General features: G+C 49.1%; 2 protein-coding genes across 5 annotated transcripts in view; one reads left to right on the top strand and one right to left on the bottom strand.

Annotated features, from left to right (window-relative positions):
- The window catches only part of Skap1 (src kinase associated phosphoprotein 1), a 222,539-nt gene that overhangs the window by 101,845 nt on the left and 96,621 nt on the right, over positions 1 to 24,073 (top strand). The window lies entirely within an intron of this gene.
- Pnpo (pyridoxamine 5'-phosphate oxidase) overlaps positions 5,288 to 24,073 on the bottom strand; it is a 235,028-nt gene continuing 216,242 nt past the window's right edge. For both annotated transcript variants that reach the window (XM_063251428.1, XM_063251429.1), the window contains exon 3: positions 5,288 to 10,029. In XM_063251428.1, the coding sequence (XP_063107498.1) occupies positions 6,226 to 8,064 (1,839 nt within the window). In that variant the 5' untranslated portion in view covers positions 8,065 to 10,029 and the 3' untranslated portion in view covers positions 5,288 to 6,225. The remainder of the gene's footprint in view (positions 10,030 to 24,073) is intronic.

The following is a 24,073-nucleotide window of genomic DNA, read 5'->3' on the forward strand; positions in this document are numbered from 1 at the left end:
TTGCATGCTCTTGTCTGATGATAGCATTAAAAATTCTATCACCTTTAGTTACAAAGAATATTTAACTTGCTCCTCACTCTGCTTTATTGTCCATATTTTCTGGTTTCTAATCGTCTGGGACATAAAATTTCACACAGAGGGATCTTTATCGTAATAGATTTAGTGGATTTAGATTTCCAAAGATATAAAATAGGTTTCTCTAGTGTTGGAAATAAAAGAAGCTCCTCAAAATGTTGTGACTTCATAAATCAAGCTCTTCTGCCCCCCAAGAGTGAAACCCTAATCTTGAGGATCCATCCACCACCCCACTCCTGGGACTAATTAACACCTGGATTTTTAACTAGTGTTCAGCCTTCCGCCGGGGCAGTTTGTCATTTAATTTCAGCTACTCGTTAAGTAAAACAGTCATGCTAAGAAACACTCCTTCAGTTTAAACATGTAAAATTCACTTTGTCTTAAGGATGGTCGTCATTGAGGTTTACTTTTAATTAAATATTAAACAAAAATGTATGCTTATTGCTGTATAGACAAAAATACCAAAAAGATTTGCTTCAAAGAGCCAGTAATGGCTATAGGTTATAACATAAGGGCCATATTTCTTTTTTCTTTTTTTCCCCCATCTTTTAATTTTTGTGCAAGGAAGCTGTGCTAGTTTTTGTAGTTAAACCATCACTATTATTTTTAAAAGCCAAGAGAGCCTTTTGTACTTCACATAAAACTGCAGATACTTGAGCCAGGCGTGTGGCTCAGCCTGTAATCCCAGCACTCGGGAGGCTGAGGTGGGAGGATCATTGAGAGTTCGAGACCAGCCTGGGCTACAAAGTGAGCTCAAGGCCAGCCTGAACTGCAAAGCGAGACCCTGTCTCAAAAAAGACAAGAAAAAAAAAAAAAAACCTGCAGATACTTGTGCAAATCACAGAAAGTAGGAGAACTCAGAATTTAGCAAGCACTGAGAGTTTAGTAGTGCTGTAAAATTATTGATTTTACTAATTGTGTTTGAACACTGAAATGCACATTTCACTAGTTTCTCCCTCTATTTCCAGGTTATGAAGTTTGTTTTTGAAATGTGGTAGGCAGGAATTTTTCTACAGTGAATTTCAGAGGCATCGGCTTGCACGAAGAAATGCTTTTAACTTCAGCTTCTTCAATCTAGTATTATTCATACAGCCGAGCATTTATTAACATATAGAAAACAAAACAAGAGCCTGCAAAGTTTATTTCTTGTAAGAGTCAACAGGATTAGCCCATCAGAATTGTGTGAAGCGATAAATATTCCTACTGTTTTAATTTTGAATATAGATCAACTCGTACGGATGGGAACTATTGTTAATTTTAATAAAATTAACTTTATATTGTTATTTCACTGCTTCTAATACCTTTTGCCGTCCCCCGGGGATGCTCCTGTCTGATGTTATCAGGTGTTGCATTTACCATTCGGTTGGGAGAGCAGCTTCCAACTCCATCCATAGCCTGCAGCCACGCTTCCCACATTCTATTACAGGTAGCACAATTGCGCCCCGCTGGACACGTTTACAGACTTTTATTCTCTATGTATAATTTTCCTAAAGTCACGGTTTTGTGTCATTTCCCAGTATTCCTGTCGCTAGCCTTTAAGTAGACGCGGTCATAATAGGGAGGCGGCTAAGGCACCTGCTGGCTAGCTCAAGAACCAAAAGAGTTCAGTTTATTTTCAGTCTTGTAAGCAGCCACAGTTTTGGTGCAGTCTTTGTGGTTTCTGCTATCTTATAGCTTGATAAACCCGTGGAAATAGAACTTTTTATAGAGAGTTATTGCTATTTAAAAATCAGAGGAAATTATCAATGATTTCCATAACTCACTCTGTGTCAGACAGGTCACTTAATCAGAATATGTCTCCCGAAAACGTTACCACGTCCTAAGCTCCCCCAGAAATTTATAGGAATCTGACAGACTAACAAATAGTCTGTAAAGGAATTGAGTATTTGTCAAATTAAATACCACTATTACTAAATACACCGTAACTAACGGTACACCAAGTTCCTCCTCAGTTGGTCCATTTTTTTTACTTTTTGAAAACAGGAGTTTATATTTGAGTTTCATGTGCTATAAATGACCCTATTAATGTGCTTTGATCCTGCTGCCTTCACAGGTGTCAGAATACACAAGCACGTTTACTTAGTTGTCAAGTATTTATTGTGGACAACTCATAACATGCATTCAAAAATAGACTTCTCTTTGTCACTTGACTTTGCATAGATAGATGGAGACAGACAGACAGACGGATGATAGATAACAGATGGAAGAGATAATCCATGGGGTAGGTAAGAATGGCTGGTCTCCTAGCAAAGACCTTGTATGTAACTAGCCGGTATGGGATTAATAAGCTAAGGAGCCCTGTAATCTGAGTAGCGTTTAACTAACTGGTAATAAACAGACTAATCAGTGTAACTGTTTCAGTAGCTCATAGAAAGTAAATAAAAATGAATACTGTTTCTATAAAAGTATGCTGTATTTTTGTTTCTATAAAAGTACTGGGATTTTTGTTTTTAAGTAAATGCACTGGTTTTTTTTTCTTTCTTTCTTTCTTTCGTACCAAAAATTTCTGAGGCTGAGACGAACTATGTCTCTTAATTCCACGGTGTCCCTTATTTCACGTTGCTAGCAACCATACGTGGCTTCACCTTGAAGTTTAGTTTTTCTTGTATCCTCTTTGCTGAAATCTTACAACAACATGAAATAGTCTCCCCTTTGGTTCTTCTCTGCAAATGTAACCACCCTGCCATTCTCCTAAAGTACAGGTTGCTGATTAGATATATTTTTCATTTTCTGTTGTTGGTATGTTTCTTGGAGGTTTCTGGGATGTTACTGCAAACATGAAAGAACAGAGTGCGTCACCACTGTGATTTAGCTGTGGCACTGGGCTGACTCACCAAATGACATCGGCAAAGTCATTAAAATTATGTAGGTGGTAAAGTGGGAGCAGTAGCCAGGTGTGGGGGTGCCCACCTGTGATCCCAGCACTCAGGAGGCTGAGGCAGGAGGATCGCCAGGAGTTTGAGGCCAGCTTGATCTATGGACTACCACTCTGTCTCGAAAACAACAAAACAAAGCAAATGGGGAGGAATTACAGAAAAAGAGGGGAGTGGCCACTAAGAAAATTTGAAGCCTGGGAGGACTTGACTTTGAGGAGGAAATCGTGTGTGTGTGTGTGTGTGTGTGTGTGTGTGTGTGCGCACACGTGTGTGAGAGCGTGTGTTGAGTGTGTACACAGCTGAGATTTGCTCATCCCTTCCTAGTTGCTCCTTTGCCTCCTGCTGAATCCACAGACGCCCTCCTCGCTCTTCTGCAAGGAGCTGCCCTGCAAAGAGCTGTCTTCCCCCGGTGACCTGGGCAATGCTGCAGAGAAATTTCTCATAAAACTTTAGCAGAACGTGAAAGAGCCTGGGGGTAGAGATACGAAGTTTGCTTTAACCCGGAGGCACTTAATGCCTGCTAGCACATTTCCAATTTTAGAGGAGAATTTGTTTGGAAGGACTTTATTAAGTCTCTGAAGCAGGGCCTGTGAATCTCATTTATAAATATCTTACCTGCCTTGGGCAGATGATTACGTTTGGCTGGTAACAATTTCCAAGTAGCTCATACGACAACATAAACATGAATATGTGGGGGTATTTTTTTTCTTTACGTAATACATACACGATTAGGGATGTTTTCTTTTGCAGAAGGTTTTTATGGCATATTGCTTTTGAAAGGAAATTTGAAATTAAGTCTGAGGGGCTGCATGAAGAAACCGGCCTGGAGCAGGTGGGTTAGGTGTACTCACCAAGGTGGAAATGGGTCCTTTGTACCCGCACGATGCCTCTCAGTGAAGCCGGGGTGGACGCCGGCCTGTCCATGTTTGCGTCCCCCTGCATGGCTCAGGCAGCTTCTCTCCTATGATCTAACAGAATCCCACCCTCGGAAACACCTAAAGTCGAGGGGAAGTGAGGGACGCTTCCTTTGCCTCCTGGATTCTTCATTTATGCCGTCCCCCCTCACTAACCATTTGAGGTCAGCTCCTTTGATTGTTTTATGACTTACCCAAGCTGAGTCGCTGCTATCAAAACTCAAAAACAAAACAATAAATAAGTAAAGTCACACACTTTTACTGAGACCTCTGAGGGCTCACCCCGGGGCTGGCTGCCCCCCACAACCCTGGGAGGATATGCAGAGCCGGCAGAGAACGCGCCAGCAGCGGGAAGGGGCCTGGACTCCCGGGAGAGCGCTCCCGTCCGAGCATCTCAGGCCCCTCTGATCTGGTGACCCGATCGAAACTGAGCCACTCCATAGGGGAATTTTGTGTCCTCGTCAACACGCTTTCCATCCTCCTGTGATGGTTGGAGCCTGAGCCTCTGGCATCCTGGGAAAGCCAGGTCTTCCCTGACTATCATGATGGAAGTCTGCTTTTCTTTAAGATTTTTCAGCTCCCTGGAGCTGTCAAAGTAGACACTGCCAGACATGGTGGTGCACTTCTCAGCACTCAGGAGGCAGAGGCAGGACCTTGTGAGAGAGCTTAGAGAGACCTTGTTTCAAAGGCAAAAAGGGCTAGAGATGTGGGGATGTAACGCAGTGCAGGGCTCTGGGTTCAGCCCCCAGTACTGCACAGGGGACCCCTAGTCTCGGTGACTTTTTCCCCACCCTGAGGAATGGGAGGGGCAGCTGGTCGCCCCACAACTCACTTGGGAGAGAAGTCATGCAGCGCCCCCGGATGATCCAGGCCCAGAAGAACAGAGTGAAATGCAGCCAGTCCGCTGCCACTGGGCCTCCTCCTGCGGGCCCAGCCTGACTGTTGTGGGTGGCCCAGGGTCTTCAAGGACCTGGGCTCCAGCAGGACCCCAGGGGCCGCAAACCTGCTCGGGGTCTGGGTCAGGTGTCCCCCGGGTCTTCACCGCTGCTCGCTGCCTCTGTGCCTTCTCTGAGCAGGGTGCGTTCTGTCCACACAGAGCTGGGAACTCTCTTCGTTTCCGTGGCTTGCAGCCGCCTGAGCTGTCAATGGTTTCCACTCCCGACAGCCTCGGCCGTGACCTCGATTTCTTGTCTCCATCCTTGTGTTTCCAAGAGACGCAGACAAGAGAGAGACCTAATGCCACTTGCATAAGGGACCCTTAAGGAGGTGAAAAGCATACATTTTCCAAATGGCAGCGCCTCTGAGAGCAGACCTGCACATTCCCGGCTTCCCACCCTCTGCATTCTCACGCTGGTGTGCAAAGACTCAAGCCCTGTCGATGTCCGCTCCCGGCCGGCAGGAAGGACACACGACAAAGTCTGGTAGTGGACAACCTTTTCTTTTTATTTTCCTTCTCCGTACAGCCTGCCCTGGGTTCTCCCAGCTGAAGCCTCCTCTGGTCCGCTCCCCGCGGCTCCTTTTGTGCTTCAGTCTGCCCCAAAGCCTCTACCGGTCCGCTCTCCGCGGCTCCTTTTGGGCTTTTACTTCTGGGCTTCTACCTGGCTTCTCCTTCCGCCCAGGGGTGGCACCGGTATATATACGGGTACAGTGTCCAATCATGTTAAAGTAAGCAAGGCAAGCTGATTGGCTAACATCATCAGTTGCCAGGCAGACTATATTGTTGAGCGGGTTGTTTACGCGGTAAGCAGGAAACTAACATATTCGATGGGAGGGGTAATCTACCTCAGGCTTTGCTCTTTACCACAGGCCGCACGTCCGCCGCGCAAGGCGAGCTATCACAGACGCGGCTCCCAACATCTCCCCCTATTTTATTTTTTATGAATGTGCGCATCGTAGCCCTTCCTGGACTGGGTGCAGAGGCTTATGCCCTATGTGTAGGCCCACCGTAGGTCCTTGGCTTAGACCCTGGTTGGCCATGCCATGGTCTGCCAAGGCCCTGAGGCCCTCGTCCTTTTTCTAGGGCCAGGCACAAACTGGACGGAACCTGGATGCACACAAGCTTGCACTCATTTCCTCTCCGTAAAGAAATCCCCTCGGAGAGAAATTTAGACCTGGGCAGCATCTAACAGTCCAGCGGCTTACGTGCAGGATGGGGTAGGGCCTGGCTTAGGTCGAGTCGTGCTGGGGAGGCACGCTCTTACCCGTCATTGACTCACCTACCCTGCTGTGTATTGTCACCTTATGGAGGAGAATGAGGGATGCCCGCCATATCTAGACTCGGTCGTGGGCCAATTGAGCAAGCCATGCATATGCCTGAGGATCTTCTTGTCCATTTCGGGCTACCGCTATTTCTATTCATCTTATTGGTTGGTCTGTGATGGATCTCCAGTAGGGCAGGTCTGATCTTCAGTCGAGGGCTTTGTTGCCCGTGTCAGTCTCTCCGGTATCCACAGTGGTTCTCGTCCCGGTTCCTGTGGGAAAACACAAACCGCGCCTCGGTTCCAGCTGACCACTGGATCCGGGCCCATCCATTGTCCTGTCAGGACATCTTTCCACTTCACCCACCCTTTATGGTTGGGGGAAGGGTTGCAGTGCTCCACAGCTGGGGAGCGATTATCATTATTTAAATTTAAAAAATTGTGTGTGAATAGTGCCATGGATAATCGTGCCTTTGGGGCCAGGCCTTGGCCTACTCCCCCTTTTTGTTTTTGTAAAATTTCTTTGAGGCTTCTATGAGCCCTCTCAATGATTCCTTGACCTTGGGGATTGTATGGGATACCATGTTTTAATTGAACCTCCATCATTTTGCAGAACTCATTGAAGGCTTTGCCTATATAGGCTGGTCCATTATCAGTTTTTAATATTTTTGGTTTGCCCCATGCGGCCCAAGCTGCCAGGCAATGATTGATCACATTAGACACTTTTTCACCTGTTTCTGCTGTTGCGAATATGACGTGAGAACAGGTGTCTGTGGAAACATGAACATATTTAAGAGTCCCAAACTCCTGTATATGTGTGATGTCCATCTGCCAAACATCACCAGGGATCAAACCTCGAGGGTTTACTCCCATCGGTATGGCAGGTTTGTATGTGGCACAGGAGTCACATAGTCGCACGATATCTCGTGCATCTGCTCTAGAAACATGGAAATGGTTTGCTAGTGTCCTGGCATTAACATGAAACTTATCATGGAAGGCACGGGCTCGCTCGATTGGTGTTAGTAAGGTAAAAATCCATAACGGGCGAGTGGCAGTGTCAGCAGCCGCATTCCCCTGTGCCATGGGCCCCGGCAGGGATGTATGTGCTCTTATGTGGGTGGTGAAGACCTTATGGTGTCTGTTCTGAAGCAATGTCTGGATAGACAGGAACAGTCCAGCCACTGTGGAAGTGGATCTAATTAAACTGGCAGTCTCAAGCACTTGCATAGCATTGACCACATACCTAGAATCGGAGACAATGTTAATGGCTTCTGAGAACCGTTCAAGAATCATTTTAACGATCTGCAGTTCTACCACCTGAGGCTGATCTGGTTTAAATTGTATGGTAACCGGGGGCTTGCCTAGGATCACATAGGCGCCTATCCCCGTCTTGGAGCCATCTGTGTATATTGTAGTTGCTAGGACTAATGGCTCAGAGGCAGTAACCTTTGGAAAAATTATAGGGTGCTGAGTGACAAATGACAAGATAGGGTCTTTAGGGTATTGATTGTTTATATCCCCATGGAAAACACATCTCAGAATGGCCCAGGTATCTATGCAGGCAGCCAGGGTCTTGATCTGGCTGGCGGTATAGGGTACTCGGATGGCTTGTGGTCCTGAGCCAAAATGTTGGACAGCTCTATCATGCGCTTCAAGGGCCAATGAAGCGACTGCCTCCGGGTAATGCTCTATGACTTTTGTAGGTGAGACCTTAGGGTGTATCCACAGTAGTGGTCCTTTCTGCCAAATCACCGCTGTAGGCTGTAGACTAGTCTGTAGCAAACAGACATCAAAGGGTCGCCCTGGTTCAATTCTGTGTAAGGTAGCCCCACCTAAGGCTTTTTCCACTCTCTGTAAGGCAGCTCTTGCCTCAGGAGTGAGCCTCCTGTGGGAGGCTATATCTGGGTCTCCCTTCAGAAGGTCGAACAGGGGTTTGAGATCTGAATTTGGTATATGTAAATATGGCCTAATCCAATTAATGTCTCCCAATAGCTTTTGCATGTCATTTAGGGTCCTAACGCCATCCGTCCTAATGGTGACCTTCTGTATAAGTCTGGAGGCGACACTGAGGTCCACACCTGCTGACCCAGGGGTGGCCCTTGTTGAAGGCTGCCACCCTGAGCTGTCCTGTCTCTGGGGCGGGGGCCCGGCTGTGAAGGGGGCCCCCTCTGGCCGTTTTTTGGCTCTCTAGCATCTTGTCCACAAATACGGTTGCCCTGAGCATCAAAGACCGACCTACACTCCTCAGCTTTGTGTGATCCCTTTTTGCATCGCCCACAAACATATGGTTCTTCATTCCTAGGGCGAGGCCTAGCATCTGCATTGTTTGGGCAATGACGTTTAATGTGTCCTGGCTCCCCGCAGGCAAAACACCCTTTAGCCTTACATTCCCCTTCTAACCCGCGAGGTCCCCTCTGCTGTACAGCCGCGGCCAGGAGAGCAGCCACTCCCGAGTTGGAGAGCGGCCCCCCTATCTCTCTGCATATCCTAATCCAGGCGTTGAGGTCCTTGTTCTTATGAGGAGCTATCGCTGCCTTGCACTCCTTTGTACATTGCTCAAAAATCAGCTGTCTTACCAGCGGTTGAGCCACTCCCGGATCAGAAAATATCTTATCGGCAGCATCTTGCATTCGGGCCACAAAGTCAACAAATGGCTCTGTGGTACCCTGAATTATTTTTGAAAGACACAAGGAGGCTGTTCCGGCACCACTTACCTGTTTCCAGGCGCGGAGCCCTATGGCATTGATTTGTTCATAGACAGCGCCGGGGAACTGGGTCTGGTCATCAGCGTGCCGACCTTCTCCCATAAGCATTTCCTTGTTCCACCCCCGGTTTCCCCGATTGGCGTTTCTCTCAGCCTGCTCTGCAGAGAACTCTGCGTACCAGGCTCGCCAATCCAGGTAACTGCCCGAGGGCAGACACGCCTTTGCCAGCTGAATCCAGTCCGCGGGGGTGAGGGGCCCAGAAGACAGATTCTCCAGCATGGCAATGATGTAAGGCGCAGTCGGCCCAAAGGTTGTAACTGCATTTTTAAGTTCTCTAATCTGCTTTATCTCAAAAGGCTCCCATACATTGCGTCCCTGGCCCATAGCTACTTGTACAGGAAATATCCCGTAGGGGCCACTATCTATCCCAGGTGGATGTACCTCATGAGACAAGCGTCCCCCCTGCCAAAGCCGCCTGTAAAAATACCGACCCGCCGGCGGCGGAGCATAAGACAGCGGCCGTGATTGGGCGGAAAATGGGGGCCCGTGCATCACTTCCTGTTCTGGCGAAAGGGGAGAGAGCTCCCAGGCGGCCGCCTCGTGGCGAGGAATCGCCTCCGGAAACGGCCCCCAAGGTGGGGCGGAAGGCTTCGCCTCCCTCTCGCGCCGGGGAGCGCTCAGGAGCTCTCTACTCCTCCGCAGACCAGGTTGAGCAGAGCGCAATTCGCGGGGCAACGCTGGAAAAGAACCCTGCGACCCCTTATTGAGCGACTTAGGCTCCTGACAGCTGGTCTCTTTGGCCTCCTTGCCATTCAACTTTCCCTCGTCCTCGGAGTCAGACGACTCCGAGGCTAGAGCCCCGTCCTCCTCCTTAGCATCCTTGTTCCCCTTGACGGACCCCTCTCGGGAGCTCCCTGACTGGGCCTGCTCAGATACCCTGCGTACTTTTGTAAGCTCTTGAGAGCTTTCTCCACAACCACCCTCGCTCTTAATGTTGCTACCTAACATGTTTCCCATCTTTTAATATGTTACTCACCGCGTGAGGCCCAAGGAATCCGCCACTTACGCGTGAGCCTGAGGGGAGTCTAAAAGCCCTGTAGGTGCGCGCCACCCAGAGCCCAGGCTTATCCCCAACTCACCTGTCTCGCAGCTCTGTACTGGAGCGTTGTCCACTTCCACGTCTCGGGGGTGATCAGTCCCCGGGCGGGCCTCCAAATGTCGATGTCCGCTCCCGGCCGGCAGGAAGGACACACGACAAAGTCTGGTAGTGGACAACCTTTTCTTTTTATTTTCCTTCTCCGTACAGCCTGCCCTGGGTTCTCCCAGCTGAAGCCTCCTCTGGTCCGCTCCCCGCGGCTCCTTTTGTGCTTCAGTCTGCCCCAAAGCCTCTACCGGTCCGCTCTCCGCGGCTCCTTTTGGGCTTTTACTTCTGGGCTTCTACCTGGCTTCTCCTTCCGCCCAGGGGTGGCACCGGTATATATACGGGTACAGTGTCCAATCATGTTAAAGTAAGCAAGGCAAGCTGATTGGCTAACATCATCAGTTGCCAGGCAGACTATATTGTTGAGCGGGTTGTTTACGCGGTAAGCAGGAAACTAACATATTCGATGGGAGGGGTAATCTACCTCAGGCTTTGCTCTTTACCACAGGCCGCACGTCCGCCGCACAAGGCGAGCTATCACAGACGCGGCTCCCAACAAAGCCCATGTTCTGTAACTTTTCAGTTCTAGGTTGTACATTCTTCTATTTAGCTGTTGTTCTTTAGGTTTTCTTTATAGCCACAGTGCTAAAAATAAGCGCGTAAAATGCATTAATTTTTCTGGTGTTGTGGGTTAAATCAAATGCTTGTGCAGACTGGGCAAATCCTCTGTCAGAAGCTCCACTCCCAGCCCCGATGAGAATTTTTTTTAATGTCCGTAAACTAGTAATTATTAATATTAAACCTGTCTTTGGAGTTTTTTTCCAGCTAATGTGAGTGGGGGTCCCACCCACTGACAGCTGTCTGCTTGTTATTTTCATGATAATTTTATGTGTTCCCAACTGGCATAAACGACACCACATCAACACGGAGAATACGAGCAGTTGGAGGGGACAGAGTAGACAGTGACACAGCGGTCACAGTGTCAAGTCCTTGTTTCCTAAGCCCCCTCTCTCTTTCTCGTGTGTGTGTGTGTGTGTGTGTGTGTGTGTGTGTGTGTGTGTTGAGATAGGATCTCACTGTGCAGTTCAGCCTGGCCTTGAACTCACTCTGTAGCCCAGGCTGGTCTTGAACTCACAGAGATCCTTCTGCCTCAGCCTCCTGAGTACTGGGCTTATAGGCAGCCCTCTCTTTAAAGCCTAAAATTGAAGATTTCTGAACAAGTAAATTCCTTCATCAGTTTGGAAATGCAAAAGTCTTTCTCCAGGCACATGGAGGAAGGAAATCATGATCAGGACATTCCATTTGGTGGGAGCTGCAGGTACCCGCATGTGGTGCGGTGTCTTACCGGTTTTATGCTCTCATAAAAGACTGGATCCTGGGGGACTTCGTTTATCGACATCCTTCAGAGGCCAAAGCTGGAGACAGAAAAGTAGATCAGTGGCTGCTGGAGCCAGCACTGGGACGAGTAGTTTGGCTGTAAAGAGTCACAAAGCGACTTGGGGAGTGGCCGAGATATGCGGTAGCGGTTGTACAACTATCACAAGTGTATTCTTTTCAGAATTAACAAACCGATCATGTGAAAAGAACTGTAATGGCCGGGCATGGTGGCGCATGCCTGTAATCCCAGCACCCGGGAGACTGAGGCAGGAGGGTTTCAAAAAAAAAAAAAAAGCTGTATTTGGTACTAAATTATATCTCAATAAACTATTCAAAGCCAAAACTTGCCCCATCCTTTTCCAGGACACTGTTGATTGAGCAGACTGTCTTGCTCTGGGTCTGTCTTTTAAGAAACAAAAGGGTGAGAGAATGGGGGGTCCTCTCTGTTGGCTGAGAACTGGTATGGGAACGGGACCCAAGGAGACAGAGGCAGGGAAGGGCACCCTGGCTTATAGCAGCGGTGACCCCAGAGCAGAGTGCCTACAGGAATGGAGAGACATGTGAGCCTCTGGGCAGGAGAACCCGACGGCATCATGGCCTCTGATGAACCTGTTACACACTCACCGCACTGAGCGACTTCAGTTTCTCGGCAATGGAATTCTCACATAATTAAGCTTTTAGGGAAAAAAAATTTCTTTTTTTTTTTTTTTTTGCCATGAAAAATTCTGACAAATTGTCTTCATGTATCACTGGGACCCAGGTCCCCATCCCCCATAATGAACTCTCTCGTGTAAAATTTCCGGTAGATTTTTAACATGCGCGTGCGTCACTCCGCATTGATCTGATCGGAGCTGTTAGTGTCCCGGGGATCAATGGTCAGCAAACTGAGAAGTCACTTAGCCACCGTGACGGCCCTGCGGCGCGAGGATCTATGGTGTCAGGAATCCGTGTTTTATTAACTCTGTAATTACCTGTTCAGCTGAACCGGGGAATTTTATGACACATTTTCTGTAACCTGAACAAGACCTTTGCACTCCCAGCCGTGCCCTGAAGATCCCCCATTTTCCTGCCCCTCGTCCTTCCCCAGCGCCCTGTGGCTTCCCGGCTATCTGTCAGGGCAGCTGGTGGGGACAGAGCTCGAAGAAGAAGCCAGCCCTGGATGACTTTGGTCTCGCCCTGCTGGAAGGCGTCTTACCCTCCCACACATTTTGGCTCCAGGAAAAATAAAATCTGGGGTGTCTCTGCTGTGTGCTGGGGCTTCCCTCACCCGGAGGACTCCGCAGCCCTGTGAGGCCCGGAAGCTTCAGCGTGGGCCCAGGGACCATGGTGTGGACCCTAGGGGACCATGGGCAGGTCCTCTGAGCTCTCTCCGGCCTGGTTTCCTTGTGTCGAGGAACTGTGTCTCCCTGGCAGGGCTTGGCTGACTCTCATGAAGCCTACTGGCTATTTCTAAATTGTCTTTTCTTTTCTCTCAAAGCCTCTCTGGTCAGGTATGGTGGCTCACACCTGTAATCCCAGCACTCAGGAGGCTGAGGCAGGAGGATCGTTGCAAGTTTGAGACCAGCCTGGGCTTCAGTGAGCTCAAGGCCAGCTGAACTGCATAGCAAGACCCTGTCTCAAAAAGACCGAAAAGAAATCTCATTTTCTCGAAATGCAACTTTCACACTCAGCTTGAGCTGACTAACTCCTGAGTAAGTTTAACTAAATAATGTCTTTTTTTTTTTTTTTTAAAGAAACCTAGTCTTCAGGTTCTATTTTATTTTCGTTGCTTTTGCAAGATCAAAAATATTCTGGAAATTTTAAAAATATGTCATGGAATGGAGAGAATTTAAATGATGTAAACAAACAAAACAAAATTCTTCAAAGAGAAACTTAAATTGCTTCCTAGGCCTGCAGTGTTTACTCGTCACATTATCTGTAGATATCCCATAAATTACTTTTTTACTGATTCAAAACCCACAGAGCCAGTTTCCACTGTTACGGCTGAGATTCTACAGCCACAGTCTGCCACACAAAGCTCTTCTTCCCTACGATATTTTTCAGTCTTCTCATTTTCAGTTCTTGGCAGACACAGAGAAGCCTGGGCCTGGCTCGGCTGTGCTCTGAAGGAAAGTTGCATCGCTCGTGGGATCTTTGCGAGGACCGAGGACACCTCGGGCGGGAAGAGCGGCGGGACCTTCCCTCTGCCTTGCCAGCCACCCCACCGGCTCGGCTCAGGTGAGGCCGACCTGGAACCTGGGAGCCGTCATCTGAGATGCTTCGGAAGGCACCACGGATGGGCAAGGAAAATGTAAGCCGTCATTTAAGAGACCTCATCTGACAGCGGCGTCACCTCTGCGGCTTCCTGATCCTAACAGGGATGCTGAAGAGATACAGATGAATAGGAAGCCGCCCCTGCCTTCAAAGAACTCATAATCTGGGGGGAGACAGTGCACGGCTGTGTTCATCCAGATGGACCAGTGCTTCCAGCAAAGCCTGAGTAGAGGGGGAAGAAACAGAGATGATTCACTGCGCACAGGCAGTCGGGGAGGACTTCACAGAGGAGGTGACGCCTGGCTCAGTGTTGAAAGATGAGTGAGATTTGACCAAATAACGGGAAAGCAGGGAGAAGCTAGCAACAGAAAATAGCAGGAAACAGGTAAAAGTCTGAAAATGCTTGGCAGGAGGGCGGCCGGAGGTGGGGCAGGAGCAGCTGGGAACCCCAGAGATGCTTCTCTGTCCTGATGGCTCCGTCACCTGCTGCTGGTCAGACTTAGCCTTTATTTTGTAAGACAGAGAATCAGGCAACCTCAGTACGTGGGAGGCTGAGGCCGGAGGATTGCTGCAAGTTCAAGGCCAGCCTGGGCCACATAGTGAGACCCCGTTTCCAAAATATGAGGGAAAAAACGATGACATTTGATCAAATGACAGACACAAGGACACGGGGCAGCCGTGTTCGTGGTGGCAGCGGTGGCGATAGAATGTGTCCCGGAGCCTTGGTGGTCTGGTCCTCCCTGACCCTCGAGCTTTGAACAAACATGTCCAAAACACAAACCCATCGCCCGGTTCATGGAGGCAGACACCGAGAGCTTGGAGCAGTAAGCAGAGACGCACAAAGCTCTCCAGCGGTGCAAGAGAGTTCAGCGCCCCTGTAGTTAGAGCCCGAAAGGTGGGTCACCCCAGAAGATGCCGCAGACGGAGAGGATGGCAGGCCCGGAGACAGCACCCTGGGGCCCCGGGGGCCCTGACCTGGTGTCAGAGACAGGAGGGAGACACGGCCCCAGGAGGGGAACCAGCGCGGTCAGACAGCGCAGGGACACGGAGCAGTGCCGAGAAGGCATCCCTGGAATTGGTGACCGATACCCTGGAGAGGACAGAACAGGAGGAGCTGTGCAGGCGGGGCCTGAATGCAGGACAGGACAGAAGGACACCAGAGGGACAGCCAGGAGGAGGAGAAGGGAGGGAGGAGAAAGCTCAGCGAGGCTGGCCGGCCCCAAAGGAGCGGTGTCCCTTCCTCCCTGGACCCAGGGTGGACGATGGGAGGAAGGTGAGGACCGGCTCCCCCGAGCTGTCCCGGAGCCCGGGGCGCCCTCCTGCCTCCCAGCTGGGGGCTCAGATTCTTGGCGCGAGATTAAAGGGCCCCAGTCACAGGCTTCTGTAACCCGAAATTCAAGGGTCACCTCAGAGAGAACGGGAAAGGGAGAAGGAGGTGTAGCCAGGGAGGGCTGGACGTTGACTTGGGCCTGAGGGAACCCTAACAGGAAGGACCCCGAAGAAGCCTGAGAACCTGCCCGAGGTGAAAAGCATACACCCAACACGCCCCCAGCAGAGCCTTTTGTCTCCTTGAGGTACACTTCGGGGATCTGGGGGAGCAGGAAGCTGAATCCTGGCTGTCGCCCAACTGTGATTGTGCTGCTGAGCTCACCCTTGGCATCCCAGAGACTTGGCCACCTCCATCAAGAGATGCATAAAACATGCCGATCCTCATGACTGAGCAAACACACCAGGCGTAGTGGCGCACTCTGGTCATCCCAGCACGCGGGAGGCTGAGGCAGGAGGAGCACTGGGAGTTTGAGGCCAGCCTGGGCTACTGAGTGGGACCCTGTCTCTAAGTAAATAAATAAATAAATATTGCTTAGCAAACACTAACCTGTCCCCAGAATCTGGAGATAAAAAGAAAATTAATGAAGACAATGACAGCCATTGCTAAGTCTTAGTTCCAAGATTAAAAAGAGGAGAGGATTTTTTTTTTTAAAAATCCAGGAAACTTTGCTGCCTTTATACTGTATTAATTAAGTAGCCAAAGAACAAGATTACTCTCATGCCTCTCTCCAGTAAGTCTTTGCTCTGTAGCTGCCTGCTCAAAGATTGTTAATAAACTGAAATTCGAAAGAAGCATACATTTCTGCCATTTTTTGAGAGGTGTCAGTTCATGTAGGAGGACAAGATAGAAATTGATAAAATAACTAACTACAGCAATGGTTCCCAGTCAAAAAGTGGAGTAAACCAGCCTTAGTGCATATACTGGTAACCTCCGCACTCGGGAGGCTGAGGCAGGAGGATTGCTAAAAGTTCAAGGCCAACCTGGACTACATAGGGACCCTGTGTCCAAAAAAAATGGATGGAGGAGAGGAAAGGAAGGAAAAAAGAAAGGAAAGAAATTAAACTTGAGAACAAAATCAAATCAAGCAGCAAAAATCTTTATATCTATCAGGTTTATTAAATAAATATAGTTCTTTCGTTAACTTTAATATGTTGTATATATATGTATATATATTTCCTAATTTGCACACTATTGACTTGCACAACGTTTTTAACAGAAATACAGGAATCCTTTCACAATGTTTTAAAAGCTCCGAGAAGGTGTCCAGTTTCTAATGTGGCCCATTGGAGGTCACCGACTGCTTTCCTGGATTTTAGTCCAGCAGGAGGATCCATCACTATGTGCAGCCTCAAGTGCTGGTGAAAACTAAATACCTAAAGCCCTCCACCCCAGGACCCCCTTTGGTCTCTCCCTGCCTGATGTCCTGCTCGGTTCCTTGACATCCCTGGTGCAGAGCTGGAATTCCAGTGTGAATCACTGAAGTAAAAATTACAAGACTCATGTCTATTAACGGGAGCTTTAGTAAATGAACCGTGTTCTCCTCAAATCACAGATCGGATGTCTGAAACAGTCTGCCTCTTGTGTGGTGGGCTTGATGGCCTGCGGTGTTGCACGCCTGGAATCCCAGTGCTTTGGAGGCTGAGGCTCTGTGAGTTGGAACTCACTCTGCCTGCATAGTGAGTTCAAGGCCAGCCTGAACTGCACAGCAAGACCCTGGTAAAGATGCAGAAAGTGTGATAAAGTTGTTTGCCCTTTTTTAATGTTGAGCAGTGCTCCAGACTCCCGGATCACACACACCCTTCCTCCCCGGCAGATTGAAACCCTCTCTGCCTTGGTGTAGCTTGTCTTAGTTCGCTGCTGGAGCACGCTGAGCTGATTTTGAGGGGTGTCGTGCACTTGTAACCTCAGCCCTTAGGAGGCTGAGGCAGGAGGGTCCCTGCAAGTTCAAGGCCAGCTGTAGTGAGACCCTGTCTCAAAACAAACAAACAAAAAGAATTTTTGACACAGCAGCAGGTTTACTGTGCCCGGGCATACAGGGGCTCGGGGTCAGTTTCCTGAAATGCTTTCTGCTCCTGTAACACCCTTCAGACCTCCTGATGTAGGCTGACACTTGTCACAAACAGGAGGAATTTTTTAAAAACACGGTCGTACTTATGTATGCCTCACACCTAACCACAGCATCCTTTTCTCTCTAGAGATTTGCTACGTACTTCTTTTCCAGTTTTGTTTTATAATTTAACTTCTACGTATTTACCTTTCATTCGAGCAGAATAAATTTTTATATCTAGTATGAGATGAAAATCCAAGCTGGTTTATTTTACGTTACTCCTCCCGCAGCGTCATTTGCCTCACCGTGCAGCCCGTTGCTCCTGGCAGCTTGTGTGTGATAATATTTTATCTTCTGGGCTGGGCGCCTCCCTTGGCTGCGTGGACCTAGGTATTCTGAGCAGATACCGGGGCTCCTCACCCTTCCTCAATGTCTTAATCTTGTTAGTGTCACGCGTTACGTGACTTTTTCAGAAATTTCACACTCCCGTTTCCCCCTTTTTATTTTCCCTGTGAATTGTTTGGAGTGGCTTCAAAATTGGGTGGTTGTTTTAAATTTGCTAGCATTAAACTTAAAAATCACTGAGCATGAATCCTGTCCAGTGCAAGGTTGTGAGTTTGATCCCCGGTACCAAAAAAACAAATTACCGTGAAGCCTCCGCTGTGCCCCGGCCTTTCCGCCTGCTGAGGCGTTTCCACGCTGCCATGCAGCAGCAGCAGCGCCCAGATGCCGTGTGCATGCCATGACTCAGGGCTTTGCGAGCGTCCTGCTAACGCGGGCTTTGCTGTCCGCTCCTGTCCTCTGTGTCTCATTGTCTCCGGCCTGCGGTTCTGAGCGTTAGGTTTTGCTTGCTGGGTTCCCAGCGTCGGCATCCTCAGATCTCTTTACAGTTGGTCACTGCATGAGACTGAGAGCTCCTCCGGGTTTTCCTCCTGGGGAATAGCATCTATCTTTGAGGATTTTATGAGATTCTCTTTGTGAAGCCTTCCAAGCCTAAAATGGATTATTCCATTAACTACCTGTGTGCTCTCAGGAAAATCATTTCAGTTCTCTGGTTTTCAGCCCTCTCATCTGTAAAATGGGTATAATAGTATCTCCACCAGACAGCTTCTCTGTAATCTCTCAAGAGAAGACGCATCTCTCTCCCTGTGGCATTTCCTGGGTCCCCAACATCTTCGATTCCATAATTTCCCTTCTGAAGAGGACCTCGATTTCCCCCTGGGGCTTGGTATATAAGACCAAAAGGTGAAAAATAAAAACATAGCACAATTTCCTGGGCAGTCTGGTATTCAACTGACGTTAATCCCAAATCATTTTGAATAGGAACCAGTCAAGCTAAGCCAATCTCCCTAACCTTCCTTTTGAAAAACAAGCGGAGTTTGGGAAATCATCGTTTTCTAAGTTAATAACTAATATGGGGCCATACTTTGGGCGTCGACCTTGAAGACTTCTATATGGAGAGTCCATTAGTCCCAAGTGGGAACTCCAAGCATAATGCCGACCGTGTCACCATAGAGCCAAAATCACTGATGGAGCAGGCGTGATCCCCATTAAAGTATGTGTGGCCGTTTAATTAAAATCGATTTGGGAAGAATCCGTTCTTTCTTCTGCTCAACGTTATTTTTTTTCATCATGAAAACGAAGTAAACTCAAAGCACTGTTCAGGTTAAACCCTACAGGCACAGAAGCGTCCGGTTTCCTTCACTCCGAGCCCCCGTAACCCAGATTCCTCCTCGGGGTGTCTCGGGGTATCCCACGGGGTCCCGGGTGAGGCTCACCAGTGGCCTTCGCACTGCTGAAGTTGGAAATCTGTCTGCGGACCCCAAACATTGGAGAAGCCGGCCACGTCCTGAGTGTGACGGGGAAGTGGAGAGCAAGTGGGGGGATAATTTGTCAGCCTGCATCTTTTACCCCAGGGGAAAGTGATCCTCTGGGTGCGGATCTGTCCCCTCCGAGGGGCAGCCAGGCTCTGGGCTCGGCTTCCGCGCAGGTTGGAGCATTGCCAATGCGTTCAGCTAGGGGTTCTCTCCAGGAATAAGCCAGGAGGAAAAAAGTATAGATACAGATAGAGATATATAGGGTTTAAAAGAGAGACCATGAGGGAGGTGAGGGTGAGCGAGGGAGCAGTGCTTTGAAAACGAAGCTGCTGTTTTCCCGCTAACGGCTGTGTTTACCGACAGGCGCAGGCCACCGCCATCCATCTGTCGTGATGAGTGAGAGCTGCCGTAAATGTTAGGGACCCTCTCAGACACACTCGTGCGCTGCCCTGAAAGCAGAGCACACAGGCTCTGCCATCGCAGCTCAGCTCGGGAAAGCTGTTGGCCTCGGTAAACACTTGAGTCTCGGCAGTCAGCTAGGCTGGTTTCCTGCTCTTTGTTTCTTTCTTACACTGTCCTTCAAGTAGCTCTGCTCACTCCCAGGTTAATAATCTCAGGAGATGTCAGCCCAAACCAGTGCCCACAGGAAGTGGGGGAGAGAGAGAAGTCAGCAGCCCCACAGAGGATCGAACAGCCAGGTTCATCTTTTCATCAAGAGAAGACTGCTGAAGAAGTGAGGGTTTAAAAAAAAATAAATTTAACTAAAAATTTGGACTTGTCCCAGGTGTGGTGGCTCACACCTGTCATCCCAGCACTCAGGAGGCTGAGGCAGGAGGGTCACTGTGAGTTTGAGACCAGCCTGGGCTATGAAGTGAGCTCAAGGCCAGCCTGAACTGCATAGAGACCCTGCCTCAAAACACACACACACACACACACACAAAATTAATTAATTAAAAAGAAAGAGAAACTTGGACAGCCTAAACAATGTGGGACAAGATGAGAAGGTTCTAACAGAGGAGGAAATAAGGGAGGGGGCACCTCCATGGCTCCCCTGCCTCGGAAATTTTCCTCCGGGCAGATGTGGTTCCCCAAGTGGGTCTTGGGGCTGGTTGTTTTCTAATTTGAGAAGAAAAACTTAACAATGTTCCAACCTGAACATTGCTCAACACACTTCCTGAGTGATCCCCGCTGCCGGTGGCAGTGATATCAGAATAAAACCAAACGCGAAGACTGTATGCTGATTTTATAACGATGGTGTTAAAAAAGAACAAACTCATCCGAGGAGGCTCGGTGCGCCTTTTGTGAATGCAGGTTATCCCCACAGTTTCACAGCCTGCTCCCCGCCTGGGAGGAGGAAACTTCCCGTGGCGTCCTGGGCTTCCTCGGGAGGGAACTTTCCAAAGTTAAGTGGGATCCAGGTACTTTTTCTCTGTAACAGACTGGGATTCATTAAATGCCACTCCCCCCCAAAGGAGTCTTATAAAATCTTTTTTTTTTAAAGTGCATATATTGTTTGGGGGCGCTGGAGAAGAGTCCCCATCAAAGGGTCCACGAGAGAGACACAGAGACACAGCGCTGGCTTCTTGGGGACTCCGGTGGGAGGCCTCTCTGTGCAGTGACATTTGGGACGCAGGCCTTGGCTTCCCGTGCCAGCTCCGGAAAGTCAAACAGATGTTTCCTCGTGTCGGGCGACATAGCTCATCCTTCCTCCCGGGAGGAAAATCAAAAGAAGCTGGGGACAAGCGTGGCTCTGTGAGCTCAACAGCAAGAAAATGGAGCTAGAGTGTGTGTGTGTGTGTGTGTGTGTGTGTGTGTGTCAAATCTATGCTTCAATTTCGCTTTGTTTAAAGATAGTGATTCATGGATGGAAAATTTTTTCCACCACCAAAATTTCCTCTGCTCTCCCTCCGCCTCTCCTGGCAAAGTTCAGATCAGCGGCGACCGCGCCTCCCCGAGAACAATCCTAGTGCTTGCTTGTGTTTTTCGTTGTGCTCCGGATGAATAGGCGGCTTGAAAGCAGGCTCGGCTCTTGAGCTGTTTTGCAAGAATAATAAGACCAAAAGTTATTTCTTTAGTCACACACCGACACACAGCACTTACCAAAAAAGAGAGAGAGCACAAATAAACCGCGTTTGGACTCATGTGTCCCACAGGAACTGGCCTGGGGATCGCACTCATTAAATCCTTAGGAGCAATGAGAGGGATTTGCAGGACGCCTGAACTAGCGTGGGTGAGGCATAGTGAGACGTCTTATTTTAGATTTCTTATGTCTTTTATGAATACTACGGTTCGTTTTTAAACTAGGAACCCAGTGCTTTAAAAGTACTGCCCCCCGCAAGCCAGCGTGAAGCCTGCCCAAGCTTTTGTTTTAGACGTCTGTGAAAATTACAGTCTCCACTCAGATCTGTAAAGCGGACTTTCTTTTTCTATTTGCAGTGATCCAGTGCTCCCCAAGGGGCATGGGGTCCCCCAGCCCCAGGCCCTGAGTTTCGGCTGTCTCTCTCTCTCTCTCTCTCTCTCTCTCTCTCTCTCTCTGTCTCTCTCTCACACACACACACACACACACACACACACACACACACACGCCCGTCTGGCGTCCTCCCTCACCCTGGCCGACCCACAGGAACACTGTGTTCAGAGAAGAATGTGAACGAGGGGCACTAATGGACCAACTGTCCATCAGGCCGGGTGGCCGTGGGGGTCAACTGCCGGTCAAAAGCAAACAATCCCGGCCTGTTCCTGGGCCCTGGAGCTGGGACTCCCTGGCTGGAGTCCCCCGCCTCTTCGAGCTGCTCTATCCCCCCGAAACCTAGAGGTTTTTTATTTTTGATGACAAGGATGAGCATAGTGTCTCCCTGGCAACCCTGCATGCCCGGGGTCCACTGTGGAGCATTTGGCCAGGTCGGCAGGGCCTAAGTCCAGGGTGGGGGGTGCCCCCTGCATACCCTGAACACACAAAGGATGCATCCTGAGCCCAGATGCCCCCCGAAATAACAAGAGAATCAGCCTGCGTGTGCGTGTGTGAAAGCCAGGCAGAAATGTGCAGGGTTTGGAAACACAAAATCCTGCCCAGGCCCCAAAGAAGACTCCGGGTTCTGCACACAGGGCGCAGGGCCGCAGCAGGCTGCTAAGGTGACTTCGAGTTTCCACGCTCATACGAACAGATGGGAGTGGAAGTGGTTTCAGAGTGCTGACAACTCCATTAAAAATGTTTTAAAATCCATAATCCATAAATCTGCGCAGCATATTGGGTACATTCGCAGCCCTCTTGGTATTTCCTGCACCGCCTTTGTGGAGACCACCACCTGCTGGTGGTTCAGACGCGGCCGCCTCAGGAACCGGCTAAAAGTCAGCCTGAAATAAAGCAGGTGTGTTCCAGGTCTTTGGAAATGAAGATCCACGCACTGCGTTAGTTTGGCACCTCTGGGCCGCAGATAATTTCCCAAAACTTCATAAAAACCACTAGCAAAAAAGGTGGTGGTGGAGCGTTGTTTGCATATGAAATTTGTTGAGCTGTATCGATGCCTGGTATCTCCGAGCTCCCGCTCCCACCCCAGCCTCACAGAGTGACATTCGCAGTATACAAGCCACTCCAGGAGGCTGAGGCGGGAGGATCCTCACGCCTTCAAGGCCAGCCTGGGCTACGGAAGGAACGAGACCTTGTCTCAGAAAACCAAAAAATAATGATGATGATAAACATGAATAAAGAGGGAGGCAGAAAGTATGGAGTGTTTACAGGCTGAATAATTGAATGTTGACTTGTAAAGATTATGTCCATGACGGAGGGATTTAACACTCTTATTTTAGCATTGACTCATAAAACATATGTTCACAAAATCTGTTTTATGGGCTTTTTAACAGGGTAAGAAATTTTAAGTGTTCAAATCATTATCATGCAATGAGATAATAGACATTGTTTCTTTTTAATTGTTCAAGTCTTTATTCATCAAATAGGAATATACTATAATACTTTATAATAAAGTAAACTAAAATTGTCACTCTTGCCCAATACACTGAGTAACAAAGTTTTCAAGATTTAAGTATTTAAAAAAAATTGTATCTGCCGTTTTTATTCTAAAGGTCTTAAAGCTTTATATTATTGTTAAAAGTGCAGCCTGGTCCAGTGTTAATATATGCACTGACCTGGTCACTTGTGTGAGACCTTTGTTCACTTAGAGGAACCTTGAAATATACTGGTGTGGGACTGGACTTGGTCAGTGATTCCTTCTCTTGTTGCTGTTTTGAAACAGTCTCCCTATGCTGCCTAGGCTGGTCTCGAACTCACTATGTCACCCGGACTGACCTGCAACTCAGGGCAACCCTCCTGCCTCAGCCTCCCGAGTGCTGGGATGACAGGCGTGCACCACCACATCAGGCAACTCCTTCTTAAATCTGGTCTCCTGACTTCCTCCTGGGGGGTCCCCCGACAGATGGGTGGTTCTCTGTGTCCCCCACGAGTCTCTCCATTGGTGGCCCCTCCTCTAATATTTTTAGATGTTTACAGCATTCAGATCTCGGTTTGTTGAGAATTTCGGTTGCAGGCCCTGGACAGCAAGAAAGGAAGCCTGGCTACACTTACATAGCTGGGCTTTGAGCTTTATGCACTATCTGGAAAAGAATGAAATTGATCCAATCCGTTTCCAAGAGCAAGAATGACTTCCCGAGACGTTTTGCTCTCTCAGGGGAACTTTTATATGACTTTTCCAATATTCTTTCATTGCGTGGGAGGTTTTTTCCTCCCCATAAAGCCAGAGTAACCGCTAATGCAGTAACAGAAGGGAGAACACAAGGGTTAAGTTGAGAAAAACCGCAGCAAACAGCTCCGCGATGGAAAACTAAGTCACACCCGCTGTTGAGTCAGTGTAAGAAATTTGTGCCTCCGCCTGGCCTGGCGGCGCAGGCCTGCGATCCCCGCAGTGGGGAGGCTGAGGCAGGAGGATCGCCGCGAGTCCAAGGCCAGCTGGCACTACTCAGTGAGACCCTGCCTCAAAATAAAGTAAGAAAATAAGGAAGGACGGAAGGAATTTCGGCCTTCGTGGGGAAATCCGCTGCCTTCGGAGTTTTCCTCGTTTTGTTTCTCTCGGCGCTGGTGTGATCACCGCGCTGACTTCTGCCCCCCGCGGTCACACCGAAAGGTCGCGGGGCGGGGCCGGGCTTCCCGCAGGCCCCGCCCACCGCGGCCGTGAGTGCGTCCTCGGCTCCACGGCGCCCCCTGCTGTTCCCAGGAGGCCGTTGCACCTGCGCCGCGCAGCCGGGCCGCGGGGGAGGTGGGGGGTGCAGGGGGGTGCAGGGGGCTTCCGGTCTGCAGCCTCGTGGCGTCGTGCTCTTTGCTAAACGGCT

This window comes from Cavia porcellus, unplaced genomic scaffold (assembly GCF_034190915.1).
Source record: "Cavia porcellus strain 051 isolate PalLab524CR breed Dunkin Hartley unplaced genomic scaffold, mCavPor4.1 scaffold_6, whole genome shotgun sequence".
Lineage (NCBI taxonomy): Eukaryota > Metazoa > Chordata > Mammalia > Rodentia > Caviidae > Cavia > Cavia porcellus.